The following is a 23,033-nucleotide window of genomic DNA, read 5'->3' on the forward strand; positions in this document are numbered from 1 at the left end:
TCTCCCCCTCTTTCTCTCTCTCCCTCTCTCCCTCCCTCTCTCCCTCCATCCCTCTTTCTCTTTCTCTCCCTTTCTCTCTCTCTCTCTCTCTCTCCCCCCCTTTCTCTCTCTCCCCCTCTCTCTCTCTCTCCCTCTCTCCCTCCCTCTCTCCCTCCCTCCCTCTCTCTCTCTTTCTCTCTCTCCCTCTCTCCCCCCTCTTTCTCTCTCTCCCTCTCTCTCTCTCTCTCCCTCCCTCCCTTCCCCTCTCTTTCTCTCCCTCCCTCTCTCCCCCTCTTTCTCTCTCTCCCTCTCTCCCTCCCTCTCTCTTTCTCTCCCTTTCTCTCTCTCTTTATCCATAGAACAGTGAAACCACAAGGCCCATTGCTATATATTTCAAGGTGAAAGGAATCTTGGGGTTCATCTAATCTTTACCTGGGGTCTGTGAACTTAAAAGCATTTTTAATAACTATTTTAATGTAATTGGTTTCCTTTGAAATCTTTGTATGCTATTTCATGCATTCAAAAACTTGGTTATGAGAGAGTCCATAGGCCTCTCCAGACTGACCGTCTCAGGGTTTCATGGTACACACAAAGCTAAAAACCCTTGGTCTAATCCAGACCCCTCACTTTATAGATCAGGGAACTGAAGGCCTGAGGAGTGATTTGCTCCGGGCCATGGGACTAGCAATTGCCCTGTTCTAAACAGGCATCTCTCTCCCACTCTGGCCTCTTCCAGATCAGAGCATTCTCAATCTAGAGCCAAAAGGAGCATCATAGACCAGGAACCCCTTCATTTTATAGGTGAAGAAATGGAGTCCCAGACAGGAGAGATGATTGCACAGGAAGAGGCAGAGGCAGAATTCTAACCCAGATCTTTTGACTCCTGAGCCAGCTCTCCTAGGCTCATAGGATTGGAAGGGGACCTTAGAGGCTCTCTAGTCTGATTAAAGACCCTTTATTTTACAAATGTGAAGACTGAGGCCTATAAAGATTAGGTGACTTGTCTAAGGTCATACAGGAGGTAGGTGGTACAGAGGTGGGATTTGAACCCAGATCCTTTGATTTCCAGAGCCATGCCGCTGTGCTACTGCCTCTCTCCACAATACCCTTCTAACCCATGACCCTCCTTCCATATGACCATCACAGGATCACAAATTCACAACTGGAAGGAACCTAAGAGGCCATCTCATTCAACCCATTCATTTTACAGATGAAGAAACTGAGGCCCAAAGAGGCTAACATTGAAATCCTTTGCTTTTTCCTCTTTCTTCCCACTTTTTGTCTCCATTGGAGGGTAAGGGAGAAAGCGAACAAGAAGAAGTTGACATTTAAGTCAGCCAGTTTGTCTTCTAAAAAGGACACCTATTTTTCTGAGAGAGAATTTTTCAGTGGAAGATGGATAATAGCTAGCATTTAACAGCACTCTAAGGTCTGCAAAATGCTTTACCAAAAATCAGTCTCTTTTTATCTTTACAACAGCCTTAGGATCTCCACTTTATAGATGAGGAAGCTGAAACAGGTTAAATGACTTACCCATAGTCATACAGCTAGTCAGTCTATGAGGCTGCATTTGAACTCGGTTCTTCCTAGCTCCAGGTTCAGCTCTCTCTCCACTGCACCACCAACTACCTAGGTTCTATCAGTTAGAGGTGAGCCTAATTGTATTGAATCAGAAGTTCATACCTTTTTTGTGTCCTGGACCCTCTGGCAAAACCTATGGACCCCTTCTCATACTCATGTTTTTAAATCATCCAATAAAATACAAAGGAATACAAAGGAAATTAATTATATTGAAATACAATGATTAAATTATATTTTTAAAAGCTCACAGATCCCAGGTTAAGAATTCATGGACTGAAGGAAAAGGGGTTCCTCACCCCCTCCCCTCCCCTGACTGTTCCCTCCTATTTTATGGACAAGTTCCAGGGCTCTGCAAGGAACCCAGAGCCTTTTTTCCTCTGGCTTCTGGCCCTTTTGCTTTCCAACAAGGCTTGTTTATCTTGTGTCTTTGGCTCAGAATCAAGGGCAGGGACCTTGGTGGCCTAGGGAAGGGGGAAAGGGGAAGGGCAGGGAAAGCTCTGTTTACAGAAATTTAGCCTTGACTGCCTTCAAACACAGCCCTATGGAAACAGACCCTTGGGTTAGGGGAGGAACAGGGGGCATCGTCTCCCTTCCAGTGCAAACCACCTTCCTGGCATGTTCTCTTTGGAGACTCATGGCAGCCCTGTGAGGTAGGATGCACAGGTGTTACTCACCCCAGTGTGTTGCTGAGAAAACTGAGCTCTGGAGAGGGGAAAGGACTCAGCTGCCAAAGTGATCTTCAGGTCACCCACCCCTACTCAATAAGCTTCAGTGGCTCCCTATTACCTATGGCAACCTCTGTCTGGCACTCAATTCCCCTTCCTACCTATCTAGTCTTTTTACATTTGTCTCTTCTCCATGTACTCTCTGATCCAGTAACACTGGACCCCTTGCTGTTCTCCCACAAGACTCTCCATCTCCCAACTCCATTCATTGTCAATTCCATTCCTGCCACCAAAGTCTCTTCTAGCTTTAAATATATGATTCCATGATTCTGGATGGAAGACCTGGACACTGCCCTCCAGGAGTTTACAATCCAGAGGGAAGAGACAAGATTTACATACAGAAAGCAATTACAGAATCGTGAAATGCCTTTCTACCTACTGCATAAGAGGAGAAGTCCTCATGGTACCAAGGCCAACAGCTTGGTGGAGTGGGAGGAGCCCACTCTTACCAGGCTTACCTGGTCCCTTACTAACTGTGAGAGGCAGAGCTGCCTAAGGGTTCTCCTGACTCAGATACTTACTTCTTAGGCAAGGTACTGAGCCTCAATTTCCTCATCTGTTAAATGGGGATATCTCACCAGGCTATTGGGAGGTGTGAGTGAGATGATGGGCATGAAATCGACCATTATTATCAATTACTAGATGTACCATTTCATAGAAGCCTAGATTTAGAATTGGAAGGAGCCTGGGTCCAATCTCCCCATTTTACAGATGGTAAAACTGAAGCAGTCGGCAGTTAAGAGACTTGGCCAGGGCTACAGGGCTGAGGCTAAATTTGAACCCAGGTCTCCCTGATTCCAAGTCCCATGTCCACTATGCTATATTATGCTGCCTCTCAAGCTGATAATCACAACAATAATTTGGTGTTTAAATAGCACTTTAAAATGTACAAAGAACTTCGCAGACATTTCATTCTCAGAAAACCTTGTGAGATTTCATGTACGAAAAACTGAGGCTCAGAGGAGTCGTGACTTATTCGGGTCACCCAGCTGATAAGTGTCAGAAATGACTTTGAACCCGTGTCTCTCTTGAGGCTGACTCCATCAGCTTATCCACTCCACCACCCTGATCTATGCTATTGTGACAAAGGGCGATAACACGTTGATGCACTGGCGATCCCAAGGGCCTCCTGGAGACAAGCTCTTTAGCCCCGAGGAATAGAGAAAATGTTGCCTGGATGCGGGTAGGGAAGGGGAGGTACGTGCTTAAATCGTTGAACATAGCATCAGCTGTACCTGCCAGCTACAGGACGGGTCCTGGGTTTTAGTCTCTGTTGGTCCTGGTATCGATGTGGGGTTTGAGGAGCTGCAGATTAGAGTATCTCAATCTGTGGCTTTTTTGGGAGGGGGGTTGTATCTCCACCCCTCCTCCCCCCACACATCCTTCAGAGCAGCTTTTAACACATATGTTGAGAAGAATCAGAGCAGTCCCCCTCCCAAAAACACACCTCCCAGCTTCTAACAGTGAGAGTCTTTTGGGAAGAAACCTGGTTCCTTTTCAGGAATGTAGTTGCTCTGTGAGGTAGCTTTTGCCTTCTTCTTGAATCTCTGAAAGATGGAGAAAACAAAAACAAAACAAGACAAGACACCCAAACAGGTGAAGGTAGCCCTGTCAGAAGCTTCTCCCTTTCCCCTCCACCATCCCCTCTCCTCCCCTCCCTCCTTTGCCTTTCTTTGCTCCTTCCTCATCTAGCTCTTGTGTTCTCTCACCCTCCCTGGCAAGGGAAGCAGAAATCTGACTTGGTCTGTTACTGTGGAAACAAGGCTGGTGTCACTCAGAAGGGAAGGGGACTTCTCACTGGGCAAGGGGGAAGGGAGGAAAAGGATGGGGGAGGTGAGAGGGGAGACTCAGACAGAAAGACGTGTGGCTTGAACACCCAGGTAGATGTTTTCCCTTGGCTACAGTGGAAGCAGGGTTGGGAATCCTTGCCTTCACTCTCTACCTCCTCATTCCCAACTCCAAGTCACCCCCCTCCCCCAGGGACCACTAGGCCTTCAGGTCTAATGTTGTGTGACCTTGGGCAAGTTGTTTTCATTGGTCTCAGCCTCACTGTCTTCCCCCCCTCCTCCAATTGAAGGAGAGAAATGGACTTGATCACAAATTCTGAGAGTTGGAAGGGACTCAGGGGTCATCCAGTCAGGAGATTCTTTAGCTGAGGTCCATGAACTTGCTTTTTAAACTATTTGGATATTTTGTTGTTAAGTCATGTCTGACTCTTCACAACCCCATTTGGGGTTTTTTTTGGCACAGATGCTGGAGTGGTTTGCCATTTCCTTTTCAACCTCATTTTATAGATGAGGAAACTGAGGCAAACAGGGTGAAGTGATTTGCCTGGGGTCACACAGGTAGTACAGTGTATGAGGCCAGATTTGAACTCAGGAAGATGAATCTTTCTGACTCTAGGCCCAGTGCTCTGTGTACTATAGTGCCACCTCACTGCCCTTGGATAGCTATATTTCAATATAATTTATTTCTTTTGTAAATCCACATCTTTTATTTTAGGCATTTGAAGGTATTATTCTTAGAAAGGGTCCATAGTCCGGACCTCAAAGAGGGTCCAGAACACATGAAAAGGGCTAAGAACCTGTGAATAGATCTAATCCACACATGAATGGAATCCCTATTACAAAATACCTGATAAGTGGTCATCCAACCTCTGCTTGAATATCCCTAAGGACAGGAAAACCTAACCATTTAAGGCAACCATATTTTCCCATCTATAAAAGGAGAGAATTTGAATAGATGACTTCTAAATTCAGCTACAAATCTTTGCAAATATTTATAGTTGGGACCAGGGAGGAAATGGGATCTAGTGAAAAAAGTATTAAACCTAGGATTAGGAAAAACTATGTTCAAATACCATCTTGGACACTCACTAGTTGTATGACCCGATACATATCACCTAACACCGATGAGCCTTGGGAAACTCTCACCAGGGGAATCTGGACTCTAAGGAGATTTGTGGGTGGAGCCCTTCTGCCATTCAGAGCCCTGGTGGTATTTGCTAAAATCCTCAGTTACCTGATTGGGAGTGGGGGTAGGGTGCAGTGCAAGAAAACAAAAACAAAAATCGGGGAATAGCTCGACTCACTCTCCAATTCTGAAAGCCCCAAAGATAGCCATTGCTCACTTCACCAATAGTACCCCACAACAGACGCTTCAACATACTTGGATTATTTTTTCCCCTACATCCTATTCTACTTTCCTGTTGGACTGTAAGTCTTTAGAGGGCATGGACCCTAACTTATTCATCTTTATGTCATCTAGTTTAAGACTAGAAGGGGCCTTAGAGATCATCTCATTCATTCTTTCTCATTTTACTGGTGGGTAAATTGGAGCTTAGAAAGAGTAAGGGGATTTTTCCCAAAGGTTGTTTTGTTTGGAAGGGTATGTCATCTGGACCTGCAATTTCATCACCTACCTCTTCATGAGGATAAAATGAGAAAATATTTGTAAAGAACTTTGCAAATCTTAAAGTTATATAATGCTAACTACTACTATTATCATTCTCATCAGCACAGGGACCTGCCTTTGTGTAAATTCCTTCTACTCCTTCCTCCCCTTCCCTCCTCTCCCCTCCTCTCTCCTCCTCTCCTCTGTTCTCCTCTCCTCTCCTCTCTTCTCTCCTCTCATCCCCTTCTCTGTTCTCCTCTCCCCTCCTCTCCTCTCCCCTCCTCCCCTCCTCTCCTCTGTTCTCCTCTCCCCTCCCCTCCTCTCCTTCCCTTCCCTCCCCCCTCCTCCTCTCCTCTGTTCTCCTCTCCCCTCCTCTCCTCTTCTCTCCTTTCCTCTCCTCTCTCTCCTTCTCTTCCCTCCCCTCCCTTCCCCTCCCCTCCCCTCTGCACAGTGAAATGGCTTTGGTATCTGTCATTGCCTGCTCTCCACCCCCAAGACTGCTTAGGTTTCCAGCCCTCCCATGGACAACAGCAACAACAACTTTGTGGTGCTTTAAGCACTAGAGATTGTCTCATTCATCCTCACAACCCTTTGAGGTAGGTGCTGTCATTATCCCTATTTTGCAGATGAGAAAACTGAGAGAAAAGCGAAATGACTTGCAAGCTTCTGAAACAGGATTGGAATTTAGGTCTCCCTGACTCCAAGTCCGGCAGTATCCCCTGCACCACCACTGCATAGATCCAGACATTGAATGAACTGGGATTGTGGCATTCAAGTACAGAGAGTCTTCTCTCTCTCTCTCTCTCTCTCTCTCTCTTTCTCTCTCTCTCTATGACCCTAGGGTAGGGGGAAGGATATAAGGAAGTTCTGACAGCCCTGCTGCCCCAACCCCTACCTCCATGGTGCCAGGGAGAGAACCTGTGGCTTATAGCAGGAAGGGAATTCACAACCAACATGCCAGCCAGACTGCATTTCCGTGCTGAGACGATGCTCCGCAGACTTCCTGTGCTCTGACTCTTGAAAAGCAGATCGTGAGTTCCCAGGGGGAGCCCAAGCAGCTCCGCTGCTCCTCCCCACTCCACACCTCGATGCCTCTGCTCCTGCTCCTCCTCCTCCCCTCCTCTTCCCCTCCTCCCAGCTGATGGAGAGCTACTGTCACCAAGTTCTGAGTTCTCTCTGTAAACATGGCTCCAGAGAGTAGGGCTGTCTCTTCCTCTGGGCCTTTCCTGCTTTCAGGAAGAGTCTTAAGTCCTCCGCAAGGACAATGGGGCACAAAGGGGCTCCCTCAACCAGGGAAAGAGACCAGGCACACTGAACTACAGACCCACCTCCCCCCACATCCCCAAGGAATTCAGGAGAATCTCGGAATCACAGAGTGTGAGCACTGGAACGGAACATAAAGTCTTGAACATCAGAGATGGAAGGAGCTTTGCAATATAGAACATAGAATGTCAGAGCTGGGAGAGACCTTCCAACTTAGAATGTCAGAGCTGGAAGGGACCTTAGAACATAGAATGTCAGAGCTGGAAGGGACCTTAGAACATAGAATGTCAGAGCTGGAAGGGACCTTAGAATGAAGAATGTCAGAGCTGGAAGGGACCTCGGAATATGGAATGTCCGAGCTAGGAAGGGATGTTAGAGATTCTCTAGTTCATCCTTTTGATTTTCCAAACTAAGGCCCAGAGAGAAGTAGTGAGTGACTGAACCAGGGTGATGGTTCAGCTATGTGTGTGTTGAAGGGGAGCGCCAATCACTGCTGAGGCTATGTTTCAGGGTAGAAAGTGCTCCCAAATGGCTTGATTTGCTGTCTGGACAGGATTGAGACCCAGAGTCTTTGCTCTGTTGACAGGGCTGGAGAAGCAGCCTGACAAGGCCAGTTTCTGGCCTGGGGTCCCTCTTATGAGGTCCCTCATTACAGGTTCTCATTTCCCCCACAGCTCACTGACCTGTGGGACTAGAGTTGGGGAATTTATGGTCAAAGAAGCCCCATAGTCTGAGCTTAAGAAACCTGCTGGTCTCTGCAGAATGCAGGAGGAGGAGGAGGAGGGGGGAGAGCTTGGATGAGGTTTCACAAAGCCTTCCCAGACAGCATGGGCGCCTCCCCTCTCTGCTAGATCATCAGCCCCCCGCCAACTCCCCCTGTGGGCAGCTGCCATCGGGAACACCAGCAGTGGGTGGCAGGTTTAATTATAGCATATATTTAGACCAACAGAGAAAATAAGGGTGGGTTGGTTGAAATGCTGCGACCACGTGCCCCACTGGAGGAGAGCAGGGAAGAATTTTGCCTTAAACCCTGTTTCCTGGGTCATGAAAGACACCCAGGAAACCTCAGAACCAGAGAACTTGGAGCTGGGAGAGCAGCTAACCCAGGCTTTTGTTTTCCACAAGAGGACTGAAGCTTCGGAGATGTTAAGTGATTTGTCGAAGGTCACACAACCAGTCAGTAGCAAGGCAAAGATTCAAACCCAGGTTTTCTACTTTCCAATCCAGGACTCTGTGCAGCATCACTCTGCTTTTCTACAAAGGGAACAAGCTTTTAATGATGGAGATCATGGACCACAGGCCTAGAGCTGAAAGGGAACTGCCTGGGCCATCTGGTCTAACCCCCTTATTTTTTACAGATGAGGAAACTGAGGCCCAGGGAGGTCGAGTCATTTGTCCAAGTAGAAGAGATAGGATTTGAACACAGGTCCTCTGACCCCACGTTCCCACTATGTACCATTGGGCTCCCTACTTGAGCAAGTTTTTGGTGGTGTGGAAAAGGTCACCGCTCTAGTTCTTGGGCTGGGTAGTGATGCACCCCATGTCCACATCACCTGGAGGACAGCTAGGAATTAGCATGAGGGGTGCCCTACAGTTTGAGGAAAGAGAGAAGATCCCAGGCCCCTCTCCCTGGAAAAGTTGCTGCTGGCTTCCATGACAGCTGAGTGGTGCAGTGAGTAGAGCACTGGGACCAAAAACAGAAAGACCTGAGTTCAAATGTTGCTTCAGACAATTCCAAGCTGTGTGACCCTGGGCAAGTAACAAACTCTACTGGCCTCAGTTTCCCCAACAGCCAAGTTGGATTAATAGTAACACCTACTTCAAAGGGTTGTGAGGATCAAAGAGATTGTCTTTGTAAAGCACCAGGCATATAGTAGGCACTTAATAAATGCTTGTTCCCTTTCCCTCCTCACCTACTCTGTATCTATCTTATGTGTACTAGTTATTCACATGTTATCTCTTGCATTAGAATGGAAGCCTCTTCAGGGTGGGGACCATTTTTGACTTTCTTTGCATCACCAGTGTGTGGCATAGTAAGAGATTCTTTGATAAATGCTTATTCTCACCTGGGCTGGGCCAGTTGGTGCCACCTTGATATGTAGGGTCCCTCATGCTGGGGTTTTGTCCTTCTTCATTCCAAATTCATAGAGACAACATGTACAAATTCAATTCAGTCCCAGTCTATTCCATTCTACGAATATTACCACGGGCAAACTTCACATTCATGTAAAGCCCTAAGGTTAAAAACAGAACAAAATAAAACAAACTTTTCCGCACATTCTGCAGAATGCAGCAGCAGGAGAGGAGGAGGGGTGGGGCACCAACTGGCCCAGCCCAGGTGAGAAAAAGCATTTATCAAAGAATCTCTTACTATGTCACACACTGGCGATGCAAAGAAAGCCAAAATGCATTTTTTTTTTTTTGTTTTTTGTCAAGGCAATCGGGACTAAGTGACTTGCCCAGAATCACACAGCTAGTAAGTGTTAAGGGTCTAAGGCTGGATTTGAACTCAGGTCCTCCTGACTCCAGGGCCAGTGCTCTAACCACTGTGCCACCTAGCTGCCCAGTTAAATGCTTGTTGATTGACTGTGTGACTCTGGACAGGGTTACCCCTCTAAGCCTCAGTTCCCTCATCTTTAAGATAATAAGGCTGGGCTAGATGGCCTCTGAATTTCCTCCTGGTGATAAATCCATGATCCTAAGTCCTAGACTGTGGAAGAGAACTGAAAAGCTAAAAGGATTCTAAGAAAGGGGAGATCACTGGAGCCCTGGCAGGCAGGACAAGCTTAACTGAGGAATGGGACTTGATTGAGCCCTTGAGGAATAGACTTTGGGATATCCTTGGAATATCCTTGGAATGGACCAAAAGGAGGTGGGAGAGGTGGGAGAGGGAGCAGAAGGAGACGGACCATTCTTAACAAGTGCTCTGAGATAGGAATGAGCCTGGGCTTGGAAAACCTGGGCCCCAACCCACATTGGATTCTATAGCCCTGTTTTGTGCCTCAGTTTCCCCATGTGAACAAGGGCACCAACTTTCCTGATTCTTGTAGGAGAGCTTTATGTATGGTGTAAAGTAGACTTGGAGACGGAAAAGAGCCGAGTCAAATAGAATGCCACTCGTTCTAAATTTTTCATCTATAAAGTGGGCCTACCTATACCATATAGTACCATATCCACCATAGGTTGGCAAGAGAAAAGTATTGTGGTTTTTTTTTTTTTTTAACCTTAGGGGTTTATGTGAATGTGAAGTTTGCCCATGGTAAGCTCATATAAATATTGGTAGAATGGAATAAGCTGGGACTGAATTGAATTTGTTCTTGTTGTCTCTATGGGTTTGGAATGAGGGAGAATGAATTCCCTTCATGAGGGACCCTAGATATCAAGGTGGCACCAGCCCAGATGAGAACAAGCTTCTGATAGTTGACAAAGCAAGCTTAGTTCTTCAAGATCCTCTCTCTTCCATCGCTGGAGAGGCAACGCAGTAGGATTCCATGGAGCGTGGGTGGGTATTGGACTAGATGCCCTAGGGTGTGCCTGCTGATTCTCACACTGACCCTGGGAACTCTGGATTTATAGACAAAAGAACTGGATCCCATCCTGGATGGCTCTGTAACTTACTTGCTGGGGGACCTTGGACAGATCTCTTAATAGATCTGGATCTTTGTTTCCTTATCCATGAAAGGGGATTAAAATTACTTGCAAATAGTGCTTCCTCTCCTCACCTCATAGTATGGCTGGGGAAAGAGTGCTTTGGGAACTGTGTGGCACTAGGAGAATGAATGTGGACTATTAATATTACTTGGCCTCTGTTCAAACTCCCCATCTCCTTCCTTGGTCACTGCAGGACTTCCCCTGAGGGTTGAGGGGTGGGTGGAAACCCTGTTGTGCTTGTCCCTGAGGGCAACCAATGAGAGACATTGGCCCCATGGCCTGTGATCTCATTGTCCATTGCTGTGGGCTGTCTTGGAGCTGGACTGGGAGCAGTACTACAGGTTATGTGCCAGGTTCCAAGGACAGAACCTGAGACCTCCCAGCAGGACTGAGCTGAAGGGACCTCTCTCTTTCCAGCTCTCCTGAGGTCAGTCCTCAGGTGCCAGTCACCAAGATGGCAGCCAAGCAACCCCCGCCTCTCATGAAAAAGCACAGCCAGACGGACCTGGTGAGCCGCCTGAAGACCCGAAAGATCCTGGGAGTGGGAGGAGAGGATGATGATGGAGAAGTGCACCGCTCCAAGGTGAGGAGCCTTCTTTGAGGAGCACAGGGTGGTAAGCTTGGCTGCGGGGAATGATCAGATCGATAGGCAGATAAAAAGGGAAAGTAAAATGAGAAGGGCAAAGGAAGAGGGAGGGAGAGTGAATGAGGCCACGCCCAAGTCCTTCTTATGTAGGGATTCAAGGAGATAGCTCCATCATAAACCCACAGGATTTTAGAGTCAGAAGAGGCCTTGATAAATGTCTAATCTTTCCCAAAGGAGAAAAGGAATTCTCCACTCATGGCACTTATTATCAAGTGTTCATTCAACTTCTGCTCAAAGACCCCCAAAGAGGAGGTGCCCACCCCCTCCAGAGGTCACCCATTCCACTTCTGGATAACCCTAATGATTAGGAAGATTTCCCTACCAAGAAGGTTAAACTTGGCTCTTTTTAACTTCCAGCAAGCGCATCTGGTTCTGTCTGCTGGGACTAAATTAAACAAATCTAATCTCTCCACATGGTCACTCTCCAAACACTTGAAGATGTATGTCATGTCACTATTGTGTCTTCTCTTCTCCAGTCTAAACATCCCCTGTTTCTTTAACCTATCTTTCTATGACATGGTCTCAAGGCTCTTCACCACATTGGATGCTTTCCAGTTTACCATCTCCTTAAAGACAGGGCCCCAGAATGGAATTTTGATTATGGTTGGAGTATGGAGGGATTGTCACCTTATTCTTGAAAGATGTCTTTTTTGGGGGGGGGGCAATTGGGGTTAAGTGACTTGCCCAGGGTCACACATCTAGTAAGTGTCAAGTGTTCGGTCTGAGGCTGGAATTGAACTCAGGTCCTCCTGACTTCAAGGCCGGTGATCTATTCACTGTGCCACCTAGCTGCCCCAAGATGTGTGTCTTTTAAAGCATCCCCAGATGTCACTAGTCTTTTTAGCTGATGTCACATTGATATGGGGCAACTAGGTGGCACAGTAAATAGAGTGTCAAGCCTGGAGTCAGAAAGACTGATCTTCCTGAGTTCAAATCTGGCCTCAGACACTTACTAGTCATGTGACTCTGGGCAAGTCACTTAACCTTGTTTGCTTCAGTTTCCTTATTTGTAAAATGAACTGGAGAAAGAAATGGCAAATCTGTGCCAAGAAAACTCCAAATTGGGTCATGAAGAGTCAGACATGACTGGAAAAATGACTGAACAACCACTGAAAGCACATTGATGAACAAGTTGCACTATCTAGGAAGTCATGGATAGGCTATGATTTCTATCCTTGGAGGAAACTTCCAAATAGATGAGATTATTTGAATATTCCACTTACCTTAGGTTAAATTTGCAGTCCACTAAAGTCCTTCCATGGTTTTTCCAACAAATTTCTGTCTAACCATGCTTCCTCCATCTTATATTTGTGAGGTTGATTTTTTTTGAAGCCAGATATAAGACTTCACCTTTATCCCTATAGAATTTCATCACACTGGAATCTGCTCAATGATTTGGCCCATGAAGACCTTTTTGGATATTGATTCTGTCATTGGTTGCGTTATCCATTCCTTGTATCCTCCCATTTTTGTGATATGAGAACCATTCAGTCTTAGAACTTACTCTTGGACTATACTCCTGGAAAGGGGGCTCCAAGCTCAATTGATTCAAGATCTTTAAAACATTTTTTATATCTTTGTTTTTATATTACCTATATTTCCCAATATATCTATCTTATTTTTACTCCTTCTCAGAGAACCATCCCTTATAATAAAGGGGGAAAAAAGGAAGGAAAAGAGATCCTCAGAGCTAACCTACATATCAAAAAAGTCTGACATTATGTGCACATTCCATGCCTGTGGTCCCTCACCTCTTCAAAGTGAGGGATACTTTTTAATACAGATTTTACTAAATGTGTGTGTTTCATCTCTGTCAGCAAAGCCCACTATTCATGACTTATGGAGATTCACTTTATGAGTCAAATCAAGTGAAAGGCAATAGAGTATTGTGCAAATAGCATTGAATTTGGAACCAGAGGACCTTGGTTTAAATCCCAGCTCTGATGCTTACCAGCTAGATTACTTTGGGAAGATCTCTTTTCCTCTCTGAGTCTCAGTTTCTTCTATGGTAAATGAGCTCCCTTTCTAGCCCTGAACTTAGTTATGTATGATGACTTTCATTATTGGCTACCAAAAGCTTTAGTGGGATGCCCCCATATGGAGGAAAGGGGGCTAATTCTTCAACTTTCCCTTGCCCAGGCTGTGCTAAGGTTTTGTCCTGGCTTGGAGCACAGACCAGCTCCATCCCCTTTCCCTCTCCTCTCCTCCTCTTAAGGGGCCTCATCTTGTTTGTGTTAGCTCAATTTCCCCTCTGTCAAAATAAGATGAGACAGCTACCTTAGGACCCCGCCCCTCCTCTGCTTGCATCCCTAGGAGGCATCTGGAGATACTGTGGTGGAGAATGGGGGAGGGAAAGATCTGGGCAGAAGGGAAGCTGTGAGGAGAAAGATTTTTCTCTCTGCAGGCTTATTGTAGGTAAAAGCTCTTTATAAAGCCTAGAGCACAATAGAAAAGTGAATGGTTTGTGTTATTATAAGAAGGAAAGAAATGGACTGCGATGGGAGTGGGGTGGTTAGCTCAGCGAGAGGCTTGGAGGGACTTGGGGAGCACCTAGTGGCCAAAAGATTCTCCTCACCTGACAGCCGGTTCCACCACTTGGACGGAATCACCATTTAAGGTTTCAAATGCAAAGCAAAGGGAGGCTATTCCCAGACTGCATTACTTATCGATTTACAATTGGAAGAGACCTTAGAGGGAGGGTGCCTAGTGTGACTCCCTGACTTTATAGCTGAGGAAACCAAAACCCAGGGATGGAAAAGTAATTCGCTGGAGGGCACCCAGGCGAGGTTGGCAGAGCAAGAATTTGAACCTATTCCCTTGACTCTAAATCTAATTCTTCCTTCATTATGATGTGCTCTCTTTTGGGGGGCTGGGGGCAGCAAGGCCATGAACGCGGGAGTGGTCCTGAGACCATGGGTCCGAGAGGAAAGCCAGGGCTCAGTAAGTGGGGATAGCCATCCCTCATCTGGCCTATCACAATAGTCTCCTATTCGGACCCCCTCCGTCCTCTTTCTCTATTCCAATTCATTCTCCATTCAATTGATCAAGCATTTGCCTAATGCACAGGTCGGACCATGTCTGTTTGGTATTTAAAGCCCTCTCACTTGGGCTTGGACCCTTCCTACCTCTCCAGTCTACACATTACTACCCTTCAAGTACGTCCCACTCTGGCCATCTTACTGTTCTTACATGGCACTCTATTTCCCATCTTGGTGCCTTTGAACTGACTGGTCCCCATGCCTGGAATCATGTCTACTTCTTGGAATTCCTAATTTCCTTCAAAACTCAGCTCAAACAGTTCCATCTACATGAAGTCTTTTCTGATTCCCCTAGCTAGTGCCTTCCCCCAAATTGCATGGTATCTCTCTCTCTCTCTCTCTCTCCCCCCATTCACACACACACACACACACACACACACACACACACACACACACACACCCCTATATACAGCATGTATCTATATTGTATACTGTACCTATATTGCTGCTCCAGATAGAGTGTGATTCCCTTGAGGGCAGAGATGATTTTATTTTTGCATTTATATCCCCAGGGCCTAGCACAGTGCCCGGCATACAAAAAGCGTTTAGTAAATGCTTGTTGATCAAAGATTTGATTGTTGGTATGTGGTGAGGGGAGGGATAGGGAGAGGGTTGCTTTCCTACTGGAGGGGAATAGATCCCAAACCCTCCTTGCCTTGAGGTTCTAAATGGGCTTCAGGAGCCCTGCGTCTCCCCACCCCCAGTTCCCACTTTCTCTTTCTCAATGGCAGATCAGCCAGGTGCTGGGAAATGAAATCAAGTTTACTGTCCGGGAGCCTTTGGGGCTCAGGTGAGTGGAGGTAGAAACTCCCCTGCTTCCATCCCCATTTCCCTGCTGATGTCCTCCTCCATACCCCCCCCCCAACATGTAGAGAGAGGAAGGGAAGGGTGGGGAAAGAAGGAGAGCAGGGGAGACCCCAGCCAGCTAATGTCTATCTGTTCTAGGCTTCGTTTCCCTGATCTGGCCATAACTGGAGCCTGTCCTCTGACCCTTTGCCTCTGGGGATGGAGGGCTGTGGGAGGGAGCGGGGTATTCCTTGCTATAATCTATGTCTTCTCTCCAGGGTCTGGCAGTTTGTCTCAGCTGTTCTCTTCTCTGGGGTTGCCATCATGGTAAGACCATAGTTCAGTCTTTGGCCATCCCTTCCCCTCTTCCTTTCCCACCTCTACCATCATAGCTCAGCCTCTCATGGTTTTCCTACTGATTTGCCCAAGAGGGTTCACTTAGCTCCCCCTACCCCAATCAGGGCAATTCAATTGTCTCTACTTCATCCTTCTTATGATAAACCTTCTGGAATGGATCAGTCAGCCGTACCTGACTCTACAAAGAAATGGACCCAGTTCCTCTCCTCAAGGAACTTCCAAGGGGCACCCAGTGGACCAGAAAGGACCATTCTTTGCCCCATTTAGTCCCATATCCTGTTATCTGAATTGGAAACAGCTGCCTTCTCACCCCCTCCCCCCCATAAAACACACCATCTCCCACTTCCCATTCACATTTTGGGAAGCCAGAAGCTGGTTTGGGGACACAAAAGGGGGTGCTGGAAAAATCACAGGCCTGGAGTCAGAGAATTTAGGTTTATATCTTGCTTCTGACACTATTTGTTTGATCTTGGCTAGTCACTTCAAATCCCTGAGCCTCAGTTTCCTCATCTGTAAAGGGGGAGTTGGTCTAAATGACCCCTGAGGGATCTTTCTGTTCTGAATCCTGATCCTAGGATAACTTCTCCTTCCCAGCCACTGCTGCCCACCCTTGCCTGGGTTTTGCCTGGGAAGGTAGGATATCGTTGGTGGGCTCTCCCAGCCTACTCCTGCCCCAATGTCCTCTCTCTATACTTTTCAGGCCCTTGCCTTTCCTGACCAGCTGTTTGATGCTGTCTTCGATGGAGCTGAGGTGAACAGCAAAACTCCAATTCGACTCTATGGAGGGGCGCTCCTCAGTGAGTAGGGATATGGGGGTCCCCAGGTTGAGGGTGGACTTTCCAGAGAAGAGGAAATAGGTGGGGTGGCTCAGTGAGAAGAGCACCTGAGAATCACAGGACTTTGGAGCTGGGGGGAGCCCCACTGGCCACGTCTAGTCTAACCCATATATGAAAAGAATCTCAGTATAGCAGTAAGTATTCCTTCCCGTTCTTCTGCTGGGGCCCCATGACAGGAGGAACACTTGGAGATCAGTCTGAGACTGAGAGGGGCAACAGGTGGCATTAAAACTTCCTTTCCCTAAGGGGTCACTAATTCGATTAAGGTAGGAAGGAGTCTCAGGATATTACTGAGGGAAATGAGTGGGCGCTGCTGCCCTAAACTGGTATAGTCCTGTCCTTATCCCCCGCCACTGCTTCCTCCAGACTTTGGGCAAGTACCCCTGTGTGTGCTTGGAAAGTCACCTCACATCTCCAGGCCTCAGTTTCTCAACCTGTAAGATGGGAGGGCTGGAAGAACACAAAGCAACTTGGTGCGATGGAGAAAAAGCACTGGCTCCAGTATTAGAATATCCCAGAACTTACTACCTGCGTGACTTTGGGCAAGTCACTTCACTTTAAGACTCAGTTTCCCCATCTGTAAAATGAAGGGGTTGTAGTAAATAGCAGCTGAGATGCTTTCCAGCTCTAGACCCTAAATATGGATGGTGATCAGTCCCTTGAGTGGCTTGAACCTGTGGTGCCACCTTGTGGCAAGACTCAGAATAGCAGTCCATCATGACATTGACCTAAATAGCAGTAATGGTAGCAGTAGTAGTAGTAGTAGTAGTAGTAGTAGTAGTAGTAGTTGTTGTTGTTGTTGTTGTAGTAGCAGTAGTAGTAGTAGTAGCAGGAGCAGCAGCAGCAGCGGCATTTAATGGTCCTAGTTTACATATCTAGAGCATGTTAGGCTTTACAAAGTCCACTATATACCTGATCTCATTCAAGCCTGTATGCTGTAGCATCCCTGAGACATAGGTGTTGTAGGCATTGTCTTCATTTTACAAATGGAGAAACTGAGGCTTAAAAGGTGAAGTGACCCGTCTTAGAGCAGTAAATCACCAAAGCCAGCCTCTGAATCCTGACCTTCTTCCACCACGACCACCCTGCCTCCCATGGTGTCTCAGAGCTGGAGAGGCTGTGCGTAGAGAGCTATACCTGGGGTCAGGAAGCCCTTCTTTCAACTTAGTTCAGACACTTATGAGCTGTGTGACCCTGGGCAAGTCATTTGACCTTTGTCTGCCTCAGTTTCCTCCTCTACAAAATAAGGATCATAATAGCACCTTCCTCCCAAGGTTGTTGTGAGGATTGAATGAGACAATATTTGTACCATGCTTTCAGATCTTAAAGTACTCTACAAATTATTTTTATTAACCTTAGAGGCCACTGAGTCTAGCCTCATCATATTATAAATAAGCAAATGGAGGTCTAGAGTGATTTATTGGCCTCCTTAAGGCCACCCAGCCGGTCAAAGTAGAGGAAGTGGGAATCATACTCTCAGAGGAGGAAACTGAGGCAGAGAGAGGAAAGACAGGTTTAATTAAGGTCACAGGGCTAGTTTAGAACCACATCGGTAGGGAAGAACTCAGATTTGCCACCAGAGAGCAGGGCCCTGGGCAAAGCCCTAATGGGGAGGGTGTGGACGGGGAATGACTCAATAACCATTCAGGCCCCTCCCAGCTCTCAAGGACTCAGGGACACTGCCTTTGGGGACACAATTTGTACTCGGCTTAGAGTAGAGATGGGAGAGGTCCTGTCAGTGCAGGTTCCCCTTACATCTCTGCCTTGATTATCAGAAATCCTTCCCCCAAAATACCAGTGCCTTGGTATGAGGTGGCCAGAAAGAGCCTGCCCCTTGAATTGGCTAGGGGGAGGGAGTTGGGGAGGAAAGAGGGGAAGATTGGTCCACGGGGCCTCAGTGGTATAGCCACCACACAGCCTGCTCTCTCCTTCTGCCCCAGGCATCTCTCTTATCATGTGGAATGCCCTCTACACGGCTGAGAAGGTCATTATCCGCTGGACGCTGCTCACCGAGGCCTGCTATTTTGGAGTGCAGTTCCTAGGTGAGTTACTAGAGGGGAGACCTTGGAAGATCTTTTACTCCAGTATTCTCATTTGGCAGATGAGAAAACTGAGGCCCAGAGAGGTGGTAAATAGCAAAGAGAGGTTTCGAATCCAAGATCCTCCCATTCCAAATCCAGCTCTCTCTTTACTACAGCTTAAGCTACCTTGGCTACAGGATGTGCCCTTCTCACCAAAGAGCAGGTCATCCAGTCAGCCCAGGACACACAGAGGTGGCATTTCCAACATCCCCCATCCCTTCAAAACTGCTTCCTCTGGGGTTGGATGAGAATTGATGGTAGAGTCTTGCTTTGGCTGGCTTCTTCATTCTCATCTGGGTAGACTTAGGGGAAATGCCTTGGGGAAGGAAGATAGGGATGTGGTGGAGCATGGTCACCTGGTAGCAGATAGCGATCGAGGCTGGCATTGGGCAGCTGGCATCCTGAAGGCAATCTTCACACCCCACTGACAACCCTGGGGACCTACCTTATTTCCTAATTCATCCCTTTCTCATGGTCATTGACCTTCCTCTCTCTTCATTCTCAGAGGCATCTAGGCGCCAAAGTGGAGAGAGCCCTAGATTTGGTGTTAGGGAGACCTAAATTTAAAGTCTGCCTCTGACATATACTACCTGTGTAACACTGGATGAGTCACTTAACTCCTCTCAGCCTCAGGTTTCTCATCTGTAAAATGGGGGGGGGGGGGGAATAACAATGCTTACCTCATGGGATTGTTGTGAGGATCAAATAAAATATCATTTTTTTCAATAGACAAAAATTATTTTTTCTTGCTCCCATTTTTCTAACCCTCCTTCTAACCATTGGAAAATAAAAATAAATAAAAACAAAACGCTTGTAACAAATATGCATTGTCATAAAAACAGATCCTTCATTGGCCATGTCCCCAAAATAGGTCTCATTCTGCATCCTGAGTCCCAGGTGAGTAGCATTACATGTAATATTATCTCATTCAAAATGAGACAATTTTTGAGATTATTTCCAAGGTGGGTAACATTAGATATATTATCTCATTTAAGATAAGCTCTCATTTTGAATGAGATAATATATGTAAAGTGTTTTGTAAACCACAAAATGACATTACTTACTATTATCTTAATTAAACATAATTATTATATTAATTGAATATATTAAATATTACATTAATTAAAAACCATAAAGCTGCCTATTAGTATTAATCAATAAGCATTTATTAAGCACTGACTGTGTATCAGGCACTGTGCTATTCATTGGGGATACAAGGACGAAAACTTAAGGGTCCTGCCTTCAAGAACCTCACAGTCTATGGGGCTGAAACAACATGCACACTGATAGATAAATATAGATATTGTAGGGAGGGGCGATGAGGACTTGTGAGGTAGGGGAAGGGCTTGTGTAAGGCATGGTACTTGAATGGAGTAGTGAAAGAAATGAGGAATTCTAAGGGAGATGGTGGGCAATGGGGGCAGACCCCAAAAAGGCAATGGGAGGGTTGCATACAAAGAATGGTGGGGAGGCCAGTTTGTGAAGGAGAATAGGGAGCAAGAAGCCTTGAAAGGAGCCGGATTGTGAGGGGTTCTAAATGCCAAGCTAAGCAGTGTCTGCCAGAGGCAGAGCCGCCACTAGAGGCAGCCACTAAACCTTCGTGAGATGACCAGGTTAGACCTGAGCTTTAGGAAAAATCACCTCGATTTTAGAGTATAGAGTGAATCAGAGCAAAGAGAGGCTAGAGGCAGAGAGGCCAGGTAGAAGGCTCTTGCACTATGAGGGTCTGTCCTGGGATGGCAGCTGGGAGAGTGAGAGCAGGGTGGGGGCATGGGGTGATCTGGAGGTTGGCAGCTTTCACAAGACTCAGGGGCTTCTTCTCATTATGTCTTTCAGTCACCACTGCCACCCTGGCAGAAAATGGGCACATCTCGCCAGGGGCCCTGTTCCTCCTCGCCAGTCGTCTCCTCTTCATCCTCGTCAGCATTTACTACTATTACCAAGTGGGCCGCAGAACCAAGAAGGCCTAGTAGCCCTGTCCCTCCATGGGCAGAGGATGTCAGGGGTGGGGTGGCCTGCCTGGACTTCCCTGGGCCAGGGTGACGTTCGGGGGTTTTATTTTTTGGTTGTCCTTTTCATCTACTAGAGGGGGTGACCTCTCCCTGTCCCCAGACCTTGACTGCTCGGCTCCTGGCCCAGGCAGGGAGGTGGTTACCCTGGCTTGGCTCAGTGATTCTAGACTGAAGAGTTTTCATGTCCTAACCAGCCCCTGGACCTAGGATTGGAGCCGACCTTGATCCTGGGCCAATGTGTAGCCACTGGCTTTCCTCCTGAGAAATCTCCCTAGTCCATGACCAGCTATCTGAGACTTCCCAAGGTAGGAATAGGAGCTGGTCTAGTCTTTGAGGTCTTGGAAGCAGCAGTGATACTGTGGAAAGAACACTGGATTTGGAGGTAGAAGACTCTTGAGGTCAAATCCTGGTCCTCTTTACTACCTATGAGATGTTGGCTAAGTCATTTAACAACCCTGAGACTCAGTTTTCTCATCTACAAAATGAGGAGATTGTACTTAATGATCTCTAAGGGTTCTTTCCAGTTCTAAATCCCACCGCCTATGAGCTAGATGAAAAGACCCAAGGTCCCTGGGGATAAAAAAAAGCATCTCTTTCTACTGGGACAGACTGGATATGGCTTCTGTAGGGACAAAATGAAAGGCCCACCTCCACCCTTTGGGGATCTCCAGCTTTTGGGCTTCTGCTGGTCACTGCTGCTGAATCCCTGAATCTCAGAGTTGCAAGGGAGCTCAGAGCTTATCCATTCCAAGCAACATAAGGACTTGAGACCAGGGAATGGAGGAGGGAACAGCCCCCTAAATGGGGTCACCAGAGGCCAGGCTCATGGGGCTGCTCCCATATCCTCTGGAAGCCAAAGCCTGCCCCAAAGATGTTCTCCTAAACTCTGTAGGAGCCTCAGCCTGAGTTCAGATCCAAGGTTTTCTCCTTGTCTTTTCATGGCTGACTATTCCAGGCATTTGAATGCAGTCTACCCACACTGCCCCTGGTCTTTCCAGACATCTCCATATTAGAACTCTTGGTTAGAGACCCCTTTGGCTCATGAGCTGTCTCACTGACCATCCATCCTCTGAAACTGAGCCATTAGGCTCCACTCCAATCTCACCCCTATATTGTTTCTTGGGATCAGAGGTTTTGCTGTTGCCCAGCCTATGGGTGTGGATTTGCAGATGGGTCACTGGGCTGGACTGTCCAGTGGACTGTGAACCCAGCCAGATGGGACCATAACAGACAGGAGTAAGTCATTCTATTGATAGGAAATGCCCCTTTTGGAGGGTTATCACCCCTTATGAAGATGGGTACTTTCAGGGGTGGGTGAAAAACAGAAAAAGAGATGCTCATCTGTTTTCTCTCCACCCCCAGCTGAGAGGCTCTAGGGTCTACTCCAAAGCTGCCCAAGGATGAATTAGACCTAGATTGGGAGGGGCCAATATACCCTTTGGGATTCAACTTTAACAATGGTCCCTCCAGGCAGGAGACTGCCATGTGAGCATTGGCCCAAGGGCTCTCCCCAGACCCCAATCCCTGCCAGTCTGTAGACCACCTCTTTCTTTCTCCTCCCTCACCCCAACCTTCCTCAGCTTCCCTTACCCCTGTTCCATTCTCTGGATAGGGGCCTTGGTGAACTCTATCCCCACCTCTACCTGTCAGTGACAGGTTCCTGAGTCAGAAACCATTTTGTAAATAGTAGAATTAGGAAATGCAAAAAAGAGGAAGAAAACTCCCTTCATTTCTGCAAATCGCAACCCTCCTCCGTGTTTGCCTCCTGGGAGAGCCCCTTCCCCTGCTGGCTGAGCTCTGACCCAGTGGGCAGGAAAGTCTAGCTACCTGCCTTCCCTCTTTCCTACTTTTCTAGCCTCTTTTCTCATTTTTTTTCATGCTTCAAATGGTGCCTTTAGAGCAGGAAATTCAGAAACTCATGTTCTATTCCAGAAGGACTCAAACATCGCGTGTGTATCTTTGTCTTTTTCTTTTTTTTCTTCCTTTGGGTGTTGCAAGACTTTGTTCTCTGAACCTGATACCTCAGTAGCAGAAATAAAAAAAATCCATTTGGTCAAAATCCTGCCCCCTACATCCCCAGATTTTCTCCCAAACAGGGCCAGCGTGGACCAGAGGGGCATCCCCCTTCCCCCAAGACTCCTCCAGAGCTAGGGACTCTGGAGAAACAAGTTGGAGAGCGGCTTCCCTCTGCCTGCCACCACCTATTCCTTTGGCTACTGATGTGGTTGAGGGGTCAGGACATGACAGAAGATAGCCTCACTGCCTTAGTCTGGATCACCTGCCATTGGGCGGGGCGGGGCGGGGAGGGAAGGGGCAGATAAAGTTGTTTATGGACAGGGAAAAGCTACAACTATGATTATACTTCCACTTCTAGGTGTGTGCAGAGTGGTGCTGGGGAAGGGGAGGGTGGGTGGAACAAGTGGTGGATTATATGAGACCTGAGCAAAACCTTTTCAAGAGACCAGATATTGTCCAGCAACCTGCAACATTGTGCTTTACACACACACACACACACACACACACACACACACACTTGCCCAAAGACAAATTGGCATACAATAAAGGCATAGGAGCAATCCCTTATTGTAGAACATAGATTGTCAGAGCTGAAAAGGACTCTAGAACACAGAATGTCAGAACTAGGAACCTGTAACATAGAATGCCAATTAGAAAGAACCATAGAAG

At 47.1% G+C, this 23,033-nt stretch overlaps 1 protein-coding gene across 5 annotated transcripts in view; it reads left to right on the forward strand.

The window, feature by feature from the left end:
* Positions 1 to 22,407, forward strand: part of TP53I11 (tumor protein p53 inducible protein 11) — a 30,058-nt gene extending 7,651 nt beyond the window's left edge. For 3 of the 5 annotated variants that reach the window (XM_027837891.1, XM_027837888.1, XM_027837887.1), the window contains exons 2-7: positions 11,010 to 11,175; positions 15,008 to 15,066; positions 15,341 to 15,389; positions 16,120 to 16,216; positions 18,196 to 18,297; positions 20,173 to 22,407. In XM_027837891.1, coding sequence (XP_027693692.1) covers positions 11,047 to 11,175; positions 15,008 to 15,066; positions 15,341 to 15,389; positions 16,120 to 16,216; positions 18,196 to 18,297; positions 20,173 to 20,306 — 570 coding nt within the window. In that variant the 5' untranslated portion in view covers positions 11,010 to 11,046 and the 3' untranslated portion in view covers positions 20,307 to 22,407. Of the gene's footprint in view, positions 1 to 6,544; positions 6,710 to 11,009; positions 11,176 to 15,007; positions 15,067 to 15,340; positions 15,390 to 16,119; positions 16,217 to 18,195; positions 18,298 to 20,172 lie in introns of those variants that run through there. The other 2 variants (XM_027837889.1, XM_027837892.1) reach the window with 2 other exon arrangements.
* Positions 22,408 to 23,033: the final 626 nt, after the last annotated feature.

Source organism: Vombatus ursinus, unplaced genomic scaffold, assembly GCF_900497805.2.
Source record: "Vombatus ursinus unplaced genomic scaffold, bare-nosed wombat genome assembly UNPS02014822.1, whole genome shotgun sequence".
NCBI classification, from domain to species: domain Eukaryota; kingdom Metazoa; phylum Chordata; class Mammalia; order Diprotodontia; family Vombatidae; genus Vombatus; species Vombatus ursinus.